This window comes from Coffea arabica, chromosome 11c (genome assembly GCF_036785885.1).
Source record: "Coffea arabica cultivar ET-39 chromosome 11c, Coffea Arabica ET-39 HiFi, whole genome shotgun sequence".
NCBI lineage: Eukaryota > Viridiplantae > Streptophyta > Magnoliopsida > Gentianales > Rubiaceae > Coffea > Coffea arabica.
The window spans coordinates 34,989,881-35,007,479 of NC_092330.1; the positions used below are offsets into that span (position 1 = coordinate 34,989,881).

Genomic DNA, 17,599 nt, shown 5'->3' on the forward strand with positions numbered 1-17,599 from the left:
CTGGCAAGCATTCCCAATGTCAGAAATTTGGGATTTCATATCACTTTATCAAGCAGGGAGGATCCATTTAACTTCTTTGATCTTTCCGGTTTGAATGTGCTCGAAAAGTTGAAGTTTGAGTATCAGACCTATGGTATGGTGCCTGTTACCATTTCAAGTTCTGATAAGTTCCCATCAAGTTTGAAAAAGTTGACACTTGTTGGTAGCCATGTGAACTGGGAAGAAATGTCCATTATTGGGATGCTACCAAACTTGGAGGTTCTCAAGGTAAAAGATAACTTCTTCAATGGACCAAAGTGGGAAACATGCGAAGGTGGATTTCGACGTCTCAGGTTCTTGAAATTCTCACATATGGATCTTCAAGAATGGATTGCAACTGCTGATGACTTTCCTAGCCTTGAAAAATTAGTTCTAAATGGATGCCTGGCTCTCACTGGAATACCATCTGCATTTGGAGATAGTTGCACACTGCAGGTGATTGAGGTATATCGATCATCAGACACTGTCGCTGATACAGCCCGCCAAATTCAAGAATCACAGAGGAACTGGGGTAATGATGAGTTTAAGGTCTTCATTTACCGGCACTTTCAAGACAATATTTCTATGTGAAGAAGTTAATTTGAGAATCTGTTCATGCATTAACTACTTCCCTGGAGACAGAGCAAAGGTGGTCAATACATGGATGTGAACTGACTCAAGTCCAGTAACTGATGATCACATCAAAATACTGCTATATTGGATCAATCTGTTGCAGTTTTCTCAATTTTCTGGTGGAGCTAGAAGATCCTTGGGACCAAATAAACAACCAATTCTGAAACTTTGTTTGCTGAATTTTTTTTTTTTTTTTTTTTTTTAAAATTTCACTTCAGCTGTGCTACTGCATTAGCTGGATGTGGTCGTTTTGCATTTCAACATGGTTCATCATGTCACTTTGTCGTGATAAGTTGCATGAGGATTTATAGATTTTCTGTATAAGACTTGATTGGATGAAATTTTTTTTTTTTTTTGGAATTTCATTATCTGAAACATTTCCTGATAGTGAAGATCACATATGTACCACTGATGAAATAGTTTGCAATAAAATTATTTATGCTACCTGGTTAAGTTGAAAGTATTCAAATCCTTCCTCAACTTTTTTTATTAATTAAATTTGGCCTGAAGTATAAGCAATATTATTGACTGAATGCAGAAATTAAAAAATATTAACTCATATAGTAATGAACAAATAAATGCTAACAACAGTATTACAGAAATTATCCTATTTAGCATTTATTGGACTATGAGGGTATGGGCCGGCCATCCTGTTAGCATTTATTGGACTGTGAGAGAAGGCTGAATTGGACCAAGCCCTCTATTTTTAGGGATAAAGATGCATTTTACCCTGACTAACAGTCCAAAGAATTGTACGCAGCCATGGCACTAGTTCGGCTGCATATTAAACACCGAAAACATTAGAATTAATCAAAGATCGGTTAAAGCAAAACTAGGGAGATTGAATTGGTTTAACAATAGTTTTTGGGAATTTTGCCATTTCGATCCCTATTCAATTTCACTATAACCATTTTCGTTCTTCATGATTTATTTTAACTAATTTAATTTTTGAACAAGGCTTTTACTTTCAATATAGGACTTATGCAGCGGCACCGCCACAGTTTATGTATTTCGCTTGGCTAGGCAGGTCCATAATTTTCACAAGAGGCTAAACTTATGCAATTAACAGACAAAACAGATGAAACTTTTGCAATTTTGGTTGGATGAGAGGAGGGCAGTTCTTCTGGATCACAAGGATGGCAATTACAAACTTGCCTGGGATGGATTTCTTTCAAGGGTGACTTCTTTATTAATTTCTTCCGTCATTTCTTTCAAAGGTGAATTCCAAAAGTTGAAAAGTTTGAAGCCATATTTGGCCCCTAATTTGTGAATTCTGCTCACGATGATCTTTCTGACTGATCTTTGTCTATAATTCTTTTATATTTTTAGTTGAAAATAGCAAAGAGGGACCGAGAACGTACAATAATTGTTGTAAAAATGTACCTGAAATGAGGAAAGGACCAAAATCCCATAATTTTGAGCCCACGCCTTGAGACAAACACTCTATATGGAATGTGATGTACTGGACTTCCCACTAATTTGAAGGATTCAATGTGAACGGCTCGTTGCTGGCCTGGACGCGGGGCTGGAACGATTGTTCTGACAACGCTCCGGAAGGTGTAACACCATTTGTATATGGTGTAATATCATCTATACAAGATGTAACAATAGAACAACAGCGAGTAACACTAAAATAATATTTTTGTGGATCTCACACAACGTGAAAATCGAGTTATAAGACGTTATCTGAGCTGCACAAATTTTTGAGGCCTCATCCAGTCCGTGAACTGCCTGGGCCCCTCGTCCGGCTGGCCTTACCATCTTGGAAGGCTACAATCAAGTGCTTTCTTTATTTCAGGTATCAATTCCAACGTGACCACATTCTTCCCATCAATGACAGAAAGTCACCTGAGGGTGCAGCTGAGATTGCGAGGCCTTTCATCGGGATTTGGTTGATAGAAAGATCCTACTGTTGTCAGATGCTGCCGGGATTTGATCGTTCTAATCTGTTACAATTTGCTAATTGCAGAAATTTTAGTTCCTTACGATGATCATTACCCTGTACAGCCACGCGAAATATGTAAAATATGATGGTACTATCGCATATAAGTCCGACGTTGGAGGCGAGAAATTTGTTTGAGCACTAAATTGGTTAAAATAAATTATGAAGAACGAAATTGATTTTAATAAAAGTGTTTAGGAATCGAAATGGCAAGATTTCCTAATTTCATTTTTATTTTTATGATTCCATATTATCTTTTTTTTAAGTATTAAGACTAATTTTAAAAAAAGTTTAAACTTTAACTCGGCCAATTGAATCAATTGAACGAATCAACTATGAACCGGCGCTCATCTAGTTTATCCACCGGTTTGATTTTAAAAATATTGCTTTTAGTAAACTTCAATCTCAAACTCTCCCAACTGCTGCCACACCTACTCTATCACCCCCCCCCCCCCCGGAAAACCCCCATAACATATAGTTACTAAGATCTTTGTTATTACATTTGCTCACTGTGCCTCTTAAATATTAAATCAATAGTAAACAAGAAAATACTTGTTTCCTGTACTACTAACCCAAGTGCTCTACAAAAAATGCACAATCAGTTCTCTAAATAGAAACATAAAGAAATTATTTTTATTGTTTTATTTTAAAAAGAGACTCAACCTGACTGTGCCATGTATGTACGTAAGGAAATACCAAAAGATTAAATCATTAAATACATCTACTGATTTTCCACGATCTATAATGAACAATAAATTTTATTTAGTTCAAGACTTAGTAGTGTGTTTCAGCTAAGATATATTTTGTCATGAGTCATGACTAACACTGTATAGTATAGAAGCCCAAAAAAATACCATATAATTGGTTTTCAAAAATAAATGATTACAAATTAAGGTTCTGTTTGATAATCTAATTAAACACTTAAATTTAATGGATTCAGATTTTAACATATTCAAATGCATTTGATAGCAAAAAATTTAACATCTGAATTAATTAAGTGACACTGAATTTTCAAGCTAAATCTTGCTCTAAAAAATAAGTTGTAATCTATTCTCTTATCATTGAATATGATATATACTCAAATATATTAGATTTAGTACTTAACAATTCAATAACTTAATAAATTCAATTTTTAATTTTTAGATTTCAATTTTATCAAACGCACTCTAAATTGAAACCCCATATTCCATTGTGAATAAATTATAATCCAACATTTAATAACTAATTGTTAATGGAACTGCACTTTATTATGATAGCACTTTCGCTATCTTCTTATCACCATATAATCTCTTGCTACGAAAACAAGAGAATGAGAATAAGTTATAAAAATACTAGAGTGCCATTAACGTTTCCCTTAACAATTGCATATTACGATTAGACTAGTGGACAAAGCAAGCGTGGAGTTGGCACGGCCACCAGTCGACTAGCTCTTGGAGCGGCGAGTCCAAACACATCATTCGTATCAACATCACTCGGCTTCATCCCATCAGGCAGCTCCCACTGGAAACAGTGAAGAAGATGAGCCACAGCCATCTCCACAGCAAACAGCCCGAGTTGCATGCCTGGGCAAGACCTCCGGCCAGATCCAAAGGGTATAAACTCAAAGTTACTACCCTTATAATCAGGTGCACCATTGCTTAAAAATCTAGACGGCTTAAATGTGTCTGCGTCCTCCCCCCATGTGTCCTTGTTACGTCCAATTGCCCATACATTAACCATCACCCTTGATTTGGCAGGAATGTGGTAGCCGGCGACCTCGGAATCCTCCATAGTCTCATGAAGGAGGAGAGGGATCGGAGGGTGAAGTCTAAGCACTTCTTTGAAGCAGGACTTGAAGTAGGTTAGTTTGTTCATGTCAGATTCTTGGACTTTCCGGTGCAGGCCGACAACATTGGCTAGCTCTTCTTGCACCCTCTTGAGGTCATTCGGATTCTTTATTAGTTCGGTCATTATCCATTCGATTGCACTTCCAACGGTCTCTGTCCCTCCAAACATTGCATCCTGAAAATGATGAACATTGATGCTGCCAGGAAAGTTTGTAATAATAGTTTTGCTAACCCCGAAAATGAGGTTATCAATGTGCTATTTCTCATGAAAAACCAAACTAGGTTTTAAAAAAAAAAATGTTATTGAAAAATATACTTTGGAAAATAAATAAAATAAACTTATCCTTCTTGATTATATGAAGTATCTCTTATTGGAAAAATTGCTACTACCAACGCCTTGATCTTACCATGATGAGGGCTTTAACGTTGTTTTTCGTAAGCCTGAGTGACTTTTGTAAATTACCAGCTTCTGTGACTTTTCCCTCATCGTCACCCATAAAAGCTAGAAGCTCATCCACCATATCACCTTCAACCTGATCAAAAGAACCATTGACGTTCTTCTTTTTCTCCATATGATCCTCAGTGATGGAGTCAATGAATGCATCAAGTGAAGCACGAGAACTGATAAGTCTCTTGTTGAAGCCTTGTAGATCTGCCCACTTGAGCCAAGGAATGAAATCAGCCAGATTGAAAGCATTCAACAGGGTAGATATCTCTTGCAAAATCTGGATGAATTCATCTTGACGTTCAGGAGTTCTTGATCCAAAGGCAGCCCGATAAATAATTTTCCGAGATAGCCTGAAAAACAATTTACCAAGGTTAACGGGTAAGCCAGCCCTTGAGTCCAAAACTCGGATCATATCATCGACTTCATCTCTGACAGCGTCCCAAGACGCGGCCCTTTTACTGCTGAAAAGCTTCATGACACAAAGTTTTCTCATTTGACGCCACATCGGGCCATACTGCGCGAAGGCCATATCAGCCCGTTCATAAGTTAAATAACTTATGGCAATAGTGGCTGGGCGGTTTGAGAAGATGTTGTCTTGAACTTGAAGAACTTGTCGGGCAAGGTCCGGGCTAGAGACTACTACCGTGTTGAGAAAGGGCAGTTTTACACGAAAGATGCCACCATATTGGTTTGCTAGCTTTGCTAGTCCAATCTGAGATATCTGGTTTGCTATCATCATATTGCCGATGAAAGGCAACCCTTTTGGCCCTGGTGGATGGTTCTTACGGCGGAATCTTGATAAGAAATACAAGAAAACTAGAGTGACAATGGCGATGATTAGCATGGTTTCGGCATCTGAAATTTGACGAAGAAGATTCATTTTCTTTTCCATGAACATTGGTGTGTGCGTCTGGGGTGCCTCAGGGCAAAGCATATTTATATGTAGATGTTGCTAGAGATTACACTGAATATTGGGTTTTGGTTCAATTATTGCCATGTTTTTTTAAATATTTTTTTTGAATGGGGTGGGATTTAAAAAACGGTGAGAAGAGGAAGATTTGAACCAAGAATCCCTGCACCAGATCAAAACTTTCTCAACAATTATTGTCATATTTCTTTAAGGTGCTATACATGTTTCTTTACACGTTTATAATATTCATCATCCATTATTCAATTGATCTACACGAATAAAGTTTACATGTACGACAAATGTGCGGATACACCAGATCATATCGCAAATATATAATCAAACATGCATGGAAACTCTAACCATAAAATTGTTACACAGAGTCTAGGGGGTGCTCCTATGTTGTAGCATTTCTTAGTTGTTGGGTGGAGGGACATTCAAACAACTGTGAAAATTAGGAGCTTGCAACATACTGGAATTTTACTCCTCTACTCTGCTTATCTTTTCTGCGAAAACTCAAAGGATTCAAGCACGAAAATACTATGATAAACTGTTAAGCATACAAGTTCAGTACTCCATACCTGTCAATCATTAGGGTGCCAACCACATCAGAAATGTTTTGCTATGCAACATCCATGGGCATGGATTAATCCCATTAGATTCCATTTACTCTAAAATAATAATATGCCAAAACTTGCAAAGTTTTAATTGACGTTGTAAATGATCTCCGTTAGAATTTATGGAAGAAGGTGGTGTGGTAGAGATGATTGAGGGCACAGACGCAACGAAAGAAAAGTAAAATTGGAGTAGAAATCTACCTTTACAGTCACTTCTCTTTTGTGAATAAGTAAACATATAGAAACTGAAAAAAAATTTTCCTCATGTGAATGAGGAAACTTAATGAAGCTAAAACCTTTTCCTATATTCAATTATTCCTAAATCAAAAAAAAATCATTTTCTAAATTGGATTTGCCACACGGGTAAAATACTGGTGATAAATATCTTTTTTTTTTTTTTTTGGAAAAATTATTGTTCTACTCCATATATTACGCTCTTGATGGCATTTAATCTGGTTTGGGATGTGCGAATTCTGTCTAAAGATTGCGTGTGTGGTCCTCTTCTCTGTATCACGGCATCACAAGTTCCATTTCAGACCAGTCAAGGTATGATGGTTCTTTTCTTTACACCACAGTACTACTAGTTAGCAAAACTTGGGCAGATCTGCTTGTATAGACCGCATGGCTAAATTTTGTCTCACGATCAATTCTTAAATTGGTGAGGTGAGGTGGTGTGACAAAATTTGGATCACAGAGTTTACATAAACTAGATCTACTCAAGTGTTTGCCCGCCCTAGCAGTTTATGCCCTACTTAAATTATTTATACCATTCCTGCGCCCATTTACACCTAGGGTAAACTGGTTCGAACTGAAACTTATGAGGTCTATGATCACTCTCCTCCACAGCCATCAGAACCATTGTATGATAGTGACAAATGCATTTTCTACCCCAAAAAAAAAAAAACACTTAAAATTGCAATGAAATATAGATTATATTAGTGCTTGAGTGATGTGCTATTTGGGAAAAGAAATCTTTGTCTAATGTATTGGCTTTTCTCTTTTTTGCTCTAATGTATTGGCCTATTGGAAGGATAATTCTTAGATCACAGGTGCTGTGAGTTTCAACCTCACAGTCACATACACCTATTGAGGGTCAATTACAATTTATCCCTCTAAGATATACTCTAATCCTAATCTTTATTTTGTATTAATTAACTTCCTAAGAGACAAAAATACCCTTCTACTACGCTTTTTTGAGAAAAAAAAAATCCTACCAATTTTTACTTTTATAAAGTACCTTTTTTTTGACAAAAAAAGAAAAAGAGAGATGGAGCAAATTAGGACCAATCCTAAAAATGAAAATATTGCACGTGTCGAAGATTTGAAATCAAAGCATCAAGAAATAATTTGAGAATGTAGATGAAGCTTAATTGCACCAATCCCTCCGTAGTTAGAGGTATATTGTATTTTATACTGACTAATAGTCCAATCAATATGTCTTTGTATTGGGGAAAAACCAAAAAAAAAAAAAAAGAATTTCTAAACAGTGGCCATTGATTTCTCTATGCTTTTAACCAGTGTTTTCAAATCCCGGATGGGAAACAGATGCTTTGACGGGTGGGACTGGGATTGGCAATGGCGATAGGCCTGTCAATTGGGTTGAATTGACCGGGCGGCTCTAAATTTAGCGGATTAATTCTTTATGCAATGTGAGTTAAGCTAAGCATGGATCAAAATATTTTGCCTAATTTAAATATAAGCTAAATTTAGGTTGCACTGAACTCAACCTACTTAATACTCAACATGAACTATATGTAGACCAGTGCTTATATGTAGGAACTAAGAAGATTTTTTTTTTTATCTAAATTCATTCTGATAATTACAATTTAGATGGCTAATTCTATGATAAATTGTTCTTTTTCAATTTCGAGTTGAGAGATTTATGAATATTATGGTAAATTACATTTATTTTTTGTCATGAAATTCAAACTTTTATTGATATTGCAACTTTTCTAGGCAGTATAGAATACATATGGATTAGCTAGTTGATTGGTTTAATTAGATTTTGTCAATGTGAAAAGCATATGATGTAAATTTTTTTGGCCCTGCCCGAATTAGGTCCAATATCCAACTTTTTTTCTAAGCTGAGCAGGAGCCACAAAAAGAATGAACCAGTTGAAGCCATTAACTGTGAACTGGAGCTCATATGGTTTATCCGGCCACTGATCTGATTTTAAAAACATTTTGCTTTTAGCAAACTTCAACTCAAGTTCTCCCAACTATTACCAACCCTACTCAAATCCCCCTCAAACATGGTTACTAAAATTTTTGTTATTAAATTTGCACATTATGCCTCCTAAATATACATTCTATAGTAAACAAGAAAGAACTAGATTCCCGTACTGCTAACCTGAGTGCTCCACCAAAAATGCACATTCAGTTCTTTATATAGAAACATAAAGATTTTGACTATGAGTTTAATAAGCAAATGAACCATTATTATGTTCAGTCACCTTGAGCTTGAGGCATTAACTACTCTTATAGCTCTTAATGGACTCAGCTGGGTGATTTCTAGAGCCACAGAAAACGAGTATCATATAAGAGACTAAAGGTCTTAACTTGTCCAAAGCATGAATTGTATCTTCAATCCATCCCTGCAGGTACCTGTATATTATATACATGCCTTTCAGTAGCATGTTCAAGATACTTCGACTTTTCAGCATTGGATTCTGGAATTATGACCTAATGACAGCTGCGAGCAGGAAACTTGTGTCGCAACTCACAATGAGCCACAAAGAAAATTGTTGGAGCAAATTTTAGGTACTGTTTCTGGTGATAAAGACTCTGGTTACGGTGTCAAGGTTCAGGAATTGGGAGAAAGGTTGAATGAATTATTGAAGGGAAAGAGATATTTAATTGTCATTTATCAGAGATTTGATTTTGGGATCTGGGTTGATTTGAAGAAGTATTTTCCAAATGATGTCAATGGTAGCAAAATTTTTGTGTTCCGTCCTTGTAGCTGTCCTGATTCTCAAAATGAGGAGGATGGATGGAATCCATTAGCATCAGAGTTGCACTAGACACATGTACATGCAAAAACAAGGGTAGATCACTTCTGCAGAAAAATGAGAAATGTTGCTTGCGAACTATTTCAATCTCCAGAGCTTGTTGTTTTGGCAGGAAAAATTAGCTCTATGAAGAAAGAGATTATGCAAGTTTATGTGGATGGCTTCCCTGATGTCAGAAGACTAGATGGAAAATTTGAGTCGGAGAATTTGGAGAGGAAGAGCAGTAGCTCCATCAAAGGAGAAGAAATAATTGTAGGTTTTGATGATGAGGCACGGGTACAGCTCGAGAGGCTAACAGGACAAAACAAAAAACTCAAAAGTTATCTCAATTGTTGGAATGGCAGGTATTGGTAAGACAACCATGGCTAAAAGACTGTACAAACATCCACTCATTGTTTATCACTTCCACGTTCGTGCATGGGCATTTGTCTCTCAAGTGTAACAAAAAGGTAATGTGTTGCAAAAAATCTTACTTCATTTGATCCGTGATAAAGAATCCCTACGTAACATGAGTGATGAGGCAATGGGAGAAAAGTTATACAAATGCTTGAAAGGCAAAACATATTTAATTGTCGTTGATGATATATGCGGTATGGAGGTCTGGAATGATCTGAAGTACTTTCCAAATGACGAAAATGGCAGTAAAATTTTAATGACAAGTCGAATAACAAACGTGGCTGGGAATCCTAGAAATGGTAGTCCCACGTATTATCTGCGATTTCTCAGTCAAGATGAAAGCTAGGATCTATTTGAGCGCAAAGTATTCCCTAATGGCAGCTGCCCTCAGGACTTAATGGAAATGGGAAAGAACATTGTAGCAAAATGCAAAGGATTGCCTCTTGCAATTGTGGCTGTATCTGGATTGATTTCGAAGAAAGAAAAGACGCGTGAATGGGGGTGGTGTATTGCTCAAAATATTGATTTGTACATTGATATGATACAGAGCAGTTCATGAATGTTTTAGAGTTAAGTTATAAACACTTGCCTCAGAGGTTGAAATCATGCTTTTTTTACCTTGGAGCATTTCCGGAAGACTATAAAATCTCTGTGAGGAGATTGATTCGACTTTGGATTGCTGAGGGCTTTATTCAACGAACTGAGGAAAAGAGGTTGGAGGATGTCACAGGAGTTAGAGTTTGAAACCACATGGTCCAATTTTGCTAGTTTTGGATTTGCCGAAGCCCCTGTGCTTCATAATTTGCAGACAATCTCCCAGCTATCTACTTCAGGTTTTCTCCTGGATCTGTTGTCAAGAATTCCTAAATGTTAGAAGTTCGGGATTTCATGCCACTTTATCAAACAGTGAGGACCCTTTTTCTTTGCACGATCTTGCAAATTTATATATGCTTGAAACACTGAAATTTGAATATCAGACTTTTGGTATGGTGCCTGTAAGCATTTACCATCCTGACAAGTTCCCATCAAGTTTGAAAAAGTTGACTCTCATTTGGCAGCCATGTAAATTGGGAAGAGATGCCCATTATTGGTTTGCTACCTAACTTGGAGGTTCTCAGAGTAAAAGAGAATTTCTTCAGTGGACCAAAGTGGGAAACATGTGAAGGTGGTTTTCTGCATCTTAAGTTCTTGAAACTGTCACATATGGATCTTCAGGAGTGGATTGCCTCTGCTGATAACTTCCCTAGCCTTGAAACAATAGTGCTAAATGGATGTCCGGATCTTGCTGAAATACCATCTGCAATTGGATATATTTGCACATTGCAACTCATTGAGGTATGTATCGCTCATCAAAATCTGCTGTTGATTCAGCACTGCAAATAGAGGAATCACAGAGAGGCTGGGGCAATGATGACTTGAAGGTCCTCAGTCACCCAGCCAACTGAGTCATCATACAGCCAAATGAGTATGCCTTCCACGCTACATCTTTTACTATTACATCTAAATAGTTTTCAACATTTGGTATCACTAATTCAGCTAGATTTATGAATTACAGGAAAAAAGATTCATCTGCATGGCCCCCTGAAGATCAAATTAGGTACCCTGTCAAGTATCAAAGGTCCTGAAAGGAGTTAGAATAGCTTAGAGCCCTCCCATGCTTTGAAATTTGATCAACAAGAAATTCTGGACCTCTGCTTGTAGATTTTGTTTTATGCTTACTTTTTTGCTTTTTTTTTAAATGTAATATGAAAATCCTCTCCTTTTTCTTGCACCTTATTCCGTAATTAACTTTTCCATATTAATTCAAGGTCAATCACTAGGTAATGATGTGACATCCTGAAGAATACCAAAAATATCATTCTGTTCAGCTAAGCATATGTTCATGCATTCAGTTACGAGACTTCCGAAAATCTGCATATTCAAATGGGCATATATTCCTTGCAATCTTCTTACTGCAGAAAGTTGAATAACGTAATTAATGAACTGAAGCATCTGTTAGAGACAGCATAATTAAGCTGAGGAGGAATTAGGATTAAAAAGCTCAAATTCAACCCTTAACACTTAATCCCTGTACATTAGCAAATTGTCACAAAATTATGAATTCAGAAGAAATAATTATGACTTCGTATTACAAAAGAGAAGATGACTCGTCAAAGTTTCAAATTTAGATCAGGTGTTGATGAGTCTGTTCTAGGCGGTGGTGCCACTGCTACAAAATTGATGCTGGAACTTTGCCCAGAATTCAAAGCCAGACTGCTGGCAACTCCTTCAACTTGTCGGAAACTGCCAGGCCAGTACATTTCTACTTCATCATCTTCCATATACACTGGCATACCAAAATAACCTTGTTCAAACTTTGCTCCGCCTCTTATTGCATGGAGAGGCCTATCTGATGACATAATTGGTTGGTGCACCGAAGCATGAGCTTCAATGCCCAAGGACCGAAATGCAGATCCATGAAGGGGAAGAGATGCCAAGCTGGCATAGCGATCTGATAACATATTCATCCGCATGGCCCTCTTTGCAAGTGTCCTCTCCCTCTTGTGTGCATTTTGATGACCGCCTAATGCCTGCGAGCTATAGAACTTGCGCCTACAATAGTTACAGGAGAATACCCTGGACACTCCTGGAGTTGGAGGATGGGGAAATACTTCACCATTATTCTCACCAACACCCTTTGAATCAGTATCACTGCTGTTGAAGCCAAGAGTCAAGTCAAGAGTAACTGGCCTTGGATCCCTTTCTAGATCAAGTGAGTGTGTGAGAGACGGTGAAGAAGTAATGCTCTCCTTCGAAGGACCAGGAGAGACTTCTTGGGTGGATATGTTGGAGGCAACTTGACTGCTCACCTCAGAATCCTCTTCAGATTCAAGGTTAATAGTTGGCGCCTTCATTTTGGGGTAGAGCACTGAAGTACAAAGGAGTCCCTTGTCTAGTAATAGATCTTGTTACCACTCACAACTAATGCTTCTTGTTTATGAACCTGAAAGTATTGTGCCATAGTTATTACAAAAAAGTATTTCCGAAAGCAGCACACACATATATGCACTAACAGAAACATAGAGGAGGAGCAAGGACGACCATCTCTAACTTATTTGGAAACACACATGGTGATAGAGTTAAAAGCAGTTGTATTGATTAAGGCAATTTGAGATGACGTTCCTGGACAAAACAGTGTCGGCAACCCCAAATAAATAGGTAAGAAGGTGCACACAAGGAGTAATGTTAATTCATAATTTTCAGATTGCAAAGCATTGTGAATTTTAGTAGCTTGGTAAAAGAGTACAAGCACATTAAACCTCCTGACAGGCTGTAAGCTTCAGTGTTACCTTTCTTACCCATTTCTATGGGTCGCAAAAACTACTTTTACAGGATTTTGTAGCAAATGTAGATTGCGCAAATGGTCATTCCTCGTGTTATCATTCAGGTTTAAATAGGCTAGGCTAGACACACTTCCCTAATTCAGACTTTCTACATAAGCCAAGGAGGTTAGACAGTACATCTGCCAAATGCAAGCTGGTATCGGTCCATGACAAACCTCCAAACCCCAACAAACTCAAGGTGACTTTCCAACAAAATGATGTTTATTAGAAACTAAAAAAATTAACAAAAAATTAAAAAAATCAGAGGCAGCTAAATTCCATGAGACATAACACTAAGCCGAGAAACTAAATTGGTTGATGGAACCATCCTATTTCCTTTGGGCAACTAGACAAGCTTAACCAGGTAGGACACAAACAATTCTCAATTGAAAGACCACAAAGAATGTAAATCAGTAGGCATACATCATTTGTAACCATCAGAGTCACAGTTAACTCCCATAGAAAAAGCAGGAATAGAGGGCGATCACAAATACTCGTTACTTCAGCTACGAACACAGCAGGTGCATCTAAATATCATTTAAAACCCAAATGCATCTTCATGGTGGGGACTCCAATACATTCTGAACGTATACACTTGTACTCTTCTGATGAAAAACAAGCTTTCAGGACAATGGATTCTCTTTAGGAACATCAAATGGAAAACCACTTGTCCCCTATCTCACATAATAGTTACCAGGAGAATGTATATGCTATTTACACTTCTTATCTTACAGTACTATAAAGCCAATAGTTCTGCAAATGGTCATAGAACATGCAGCTACTTCATTGGACAAGCCAACGAAAAATTCTCCTTATAGTGTTCCTCATAAGATGGCTAAACAAGTTTCCACAACAAGGAACAAGAAACATCAATGTCGAGCCCTTTTTTTTTTTGGGCTTTTTTTTTGGGGGGGGGGGGGGGGTGCTGCTTCATGATGGGTAACGTAGATATGATCCTATCCTATAAAATCTTCAACTTAAACAAGATGATACAGCAGTTCAGATGGTCAAATTACACATATACCAGTTCCTATCAATGTCTTAGTTCTCTCTTTTAGCAAGTGTTTACTTCTCACCTATACATTTTCAAGAAGTTAAGGCCTTAGAAATAGATTTCTAGACCCAATGTAAATTAACATAAACGGATGAACGTCATTGGATGGTAACTAATGCAATTCAAGATCAATAAAGAAACTGCCAGATAGATATCAACATTTTTTTATGACAAAGTTCCTATCTATTAATTTTATGGAACAAGGTCACCATCTCAATTATGTCGCAGGCAGAACACAGCCAGCAGTATCCAAGACTTTCTGATATCATTCTTGCTTATCTTCTTTAGCATGGCTTTTAATGTTCTAGAAAAAGTACATGGTCAATCACTCTGGTTCTTAGATGCAAGTTACTTGCAAATTATTTGCCACTTAGTTAATAATAACATCTTCCACTGAGCGAACTGTAGTCAATGGAAAAGCACAGAACTACATTCAAACCGCAAAATGGAAGACTAATGGCATTTTTAGTATCATGAAACTAAAAGACGTGAGATTAATTCTGTATACCGGCTTCCGTATACCGTGGATTTCAAAATTTCAAAATGAAGCTTATACCTGAATGACCACGTCAAAGCCAAATAGTAAGCCAGCATATGTAGCACCCTGTCTTCTCTAGCACCTGTGTGCCTGATTTCAACATCATGACGAAATTCAATTCATCAAATCCCCATTAGGTTCCTTAAAAATGATAGAATGTTAGGAAGCAATAATTTGTTTGGGTTTATTGAAGCATATGTTGAATGAAGCCCCAGTCTGAGTGTTTCCTGCATTCCCAGATTCAAAATCCTTTCTGTTTTCTATTATGAAATTCCATAGAAACAAAGTATATAGGTAATCGAATTAATATACAGCAACAACATGAAGGAGAGAAACGATAATGAAAAAAAGATTTCCAAAGTATTTCTTTCTTTATCCTTGGTTAAGACAAACCTATTCAAAAATCATGGATTTTAAGAATCAACGCATCCATTTCAATCACGCAGTTACCAAAACCAGGTGCAAGAAAGAGACGTATGTATATTGCTTGCTCTTCTCTTCTCATTTTCATACCAAAACATTCATAAATTGATTAGATTCCCTTTGTGGTACTAAGGATCCATGTGGATTTTTAGTACATTTTCTGCATAATTACGCCTTTGGTAAAGATTAATTGTCACTACAATTAATCACTCAGTCAGTCATGGTCAAAGCCCACATGAGAACTCTTAAATCATCAGCTAAGAAATATCTAGTCAAGAGTAACTCACTTATCATGGCATAAGAACCCTCATATGACACACAATAAAAAGGAGTAAAGCAGATTAAGTAAAAATAGATAGCAAGAATTGCTTCAACAAACCAAAATGGTAGTGGCCACTTAATATCTTTTTGAAAGCCAAAATCTGTTTTGCTTTAGCTCACAATTTACCATCTAAACTTTGATGGATGCTCCCTAATATCTCAGGACTGCTCTAAACTTCCCACCAGATTATACACCCAAACTTTCTTTCATTTGGTTAATCTAACAATTTTTTCATCAGAAAGGAGTTTCACTCAGAAGAATATATGTGCCCACTGAATAGTAGGTTAAAACCTCCATGTCATTTGACTCTAAATAGCACAGCTCTGTCTAATTCTAATGTCATTCTAAAGTTTACTAATTCAGTTTGGAAATATTTTGCAGCCTTTGCAATTCTAGATAAGTTTTATATTCTGATTACAATGCAAAAGAAGAAAATGAAAATTTTGATGGAAAAACAATGGGACAAGCACACAAATAAAATTTTGACTTGTAAGTCCATGTATGCTAGTTTTTTTGGTATCCAAAACAGAAAATGGGCAACCATCATAGTCCCTCCATTGACCCAGAACTAATAAACCACAGGAGATACAAAGGAACTGGTGAACTATTTCTAGAACACAACCTTGTGACAATAGCTATGAGCAACAAACAGATTAACCAAATAGTAGTATAATGGTTCTACCATCCAACAGAGGAGACAAAAAGTATCCAGAAACACCAATAAGTAGCATGTGACCCAATATAAACACCAGGTCAGCCTGCCTAAGCAAAGAGCCTCAGATCTAATATATCACTCAGTAAATATGTTTCTTGTATTTTAAAATTTTGAAAATATTAATTTTCTTCTAGGCATATGAAAGAAAAGACTCCAACCCTTCAATAATTAGGGGCCATAGCAAAGGATATTCTATGAATACTACAAATAAGCATCCTCATCAGAGCTGAAGTTTAACCAAACAACATAGACAACGAGAAAACACAAGGTTGGATAGAGCATCATTTAGTAGAACATCATATAAGGTTATGCAGAACATCTTCAGGTCATATGTCAAGAAACATGGAAGACTTAAATCATCAAACTGGAACATATCAAGAAAAAAGTGATAAAAGCCAAATCCCGTGTTAATACACCTTTGTTTTATGAAGAAACAAAATTCCAGATAATCAAGAGCCCACAAAAACCAGCCAAAGATTTCAACAGGCACATGAAAAAAAAAAACTAGATCATATATCACTAATCATCTACCCAAAAAGTAAGCGTACTAACATCCAAAATCTAGCCTGCAGCATAAAAAAGGAAGTAAGACACTGCATACCTCAAGAGTTTGCCAAAAGCAGCAGGCTTCAGCAACTCTGATGACAAGACAGGCAGAAAGCTTTCAAGTTCTGTAGTTTTTACCAAATACGGTGAGAACAAGGGGAGAAGAAGAAGAAAAGATAACAAACACGGCAGTAGATGGAGATAAGATCATGAATGAGAGAGAGAAAGAAGGAGAGAGAAGGTGGTGGGACGTCAGATAAGTCAGAAGAAAAGCAGAAAACAGACTTGACACATTTTTGTTGGTTCTTTCTTTAACTACTGTAGTACTACTACTGATGCAGTCGCACACTACAAGACAGAGAGAGAAAAGGGCAAAGGACACCATACATTGTGTAAGTCCCACAAAAACTGATGCTGTGCTACTACTAGAACAATAAAGGGTGTCTGTTTCTGTACTCTCTCTGTACTGCTTTTCCTCTCTCATCGATCATCTTCCCCCCTCAAAAAAGGCAAAAAAAATAAAAAAGGAAAACCAAAAAGAAAAAAAAAAGAAAAAAAATCTAAAAAGTTGTCTTTAGATTCTGTTCAGGGTTTTTCTACCAAATTGCTTTTTTTAGCAACTTGACTGGACACCCATAACAATTCCCATGCCCACCTCCATTCCACACTGCCTTTTACATGAATTGACAAGCACATCTAGTCTTCTTTCTAGCATACAGTAATGGGTTCATATCTTGAAAAATTTTCTGTTCCAAGTACAAGAGATAATGTAGATCCAAGTCAGTGAATGTAAGTACCATGTATCACATATAAAAAATTAAAAATGAAGGGTATTGTTTATTTG

At 36.9% G+C, this 17,599-nt stretch overlaps 2 protein-coding genes across 3 annotated transcripts; both read right to left on the bottom strand.

The window, feature by feature from the left end:
- Positions 1–3,760: 3,760 nt before the first annotated feature.
- LOC113718994 (cytochrome P450 84A1-like) lies at positions 3,761–5,798 on the bottom strand. The gene is made up of 2 exons (XM_027243948.2): positions 4,827–5,798; positions 3,761–4,594 (listed from the first exon to the last, which is right to left on the bottom strand). Exons 1-2 carry the CDS (start codon positions 5,763–5,765, stop codon positions 3,968–3,970), a joined length of 1,566 nt encoding a protein of 521 aa, XP_027099749.2. The 5' UTR covers positions 5,766–5,798; the 3' UTR covers positions 3,761–3,967.
- A 5,992-nt stretch (positions 5,799–11,790) lies between these two features.
- LOC113718997 (zinc finger protein 4) lies at positions 11,791–17,158 on the bottom strand. Of its 2 annotated transcripts, none has more exons than XM_027243953.2 (3): positions 16,811–17,158; positions 14,768–14,890; positions 11,791–12,778 (listed from the first exon to the last, which is right to left on the bottom strand). In XM_027243953.2, exon 3 carries the CDS (start codon positions 12,687–12,689, stop codon positions 11,946–11,948), a length of 744 nt encoding a protein of 247 aa, XP_027099754.1. In that variant the 5' UTR covers positions 12,690–12,778; positions 14,768–14,890; positions 16,811–17,158; the 3' UTR covers positions 11,791–11,945. The 2 variants fall into 2 exon arrangements, with proteins under 2 accessions (XP_027099754.1, XP_027099753.1); XM_027243952.2 differs by having other exon boundaries at positions 14,768–14,839; positions 16,811–17,149.
- Between the last annotated feature and the right edge of the window lie 441 nt (positions 17,159–17,599).

Excerpts from the sequence above, each read along its gene's own strand:
- LOC113718994 (XM_027243948.2), bottom strand. The coding sequence starts at position 5,765 with ATGTTCATGGAAAAGAAAATGAATCTTCTTCGTCAAATTTCAGATGCC. Across the intron at positions 4,595-4,826 it reads ACGTTAAAGCCCTCATCATG|GATGCAATGTTTGGAGGGAC; the intron begins GTAAGATCAAGG and ends CATCATTTTCAG.
- LOC113718997 (XM_027243953.2), bottom strand. The coding sequence starts at position 12,689 with ATGAAGGCGCCAACTATTAACCTTGAATCTGAAGAGGATTCTGAGGTG.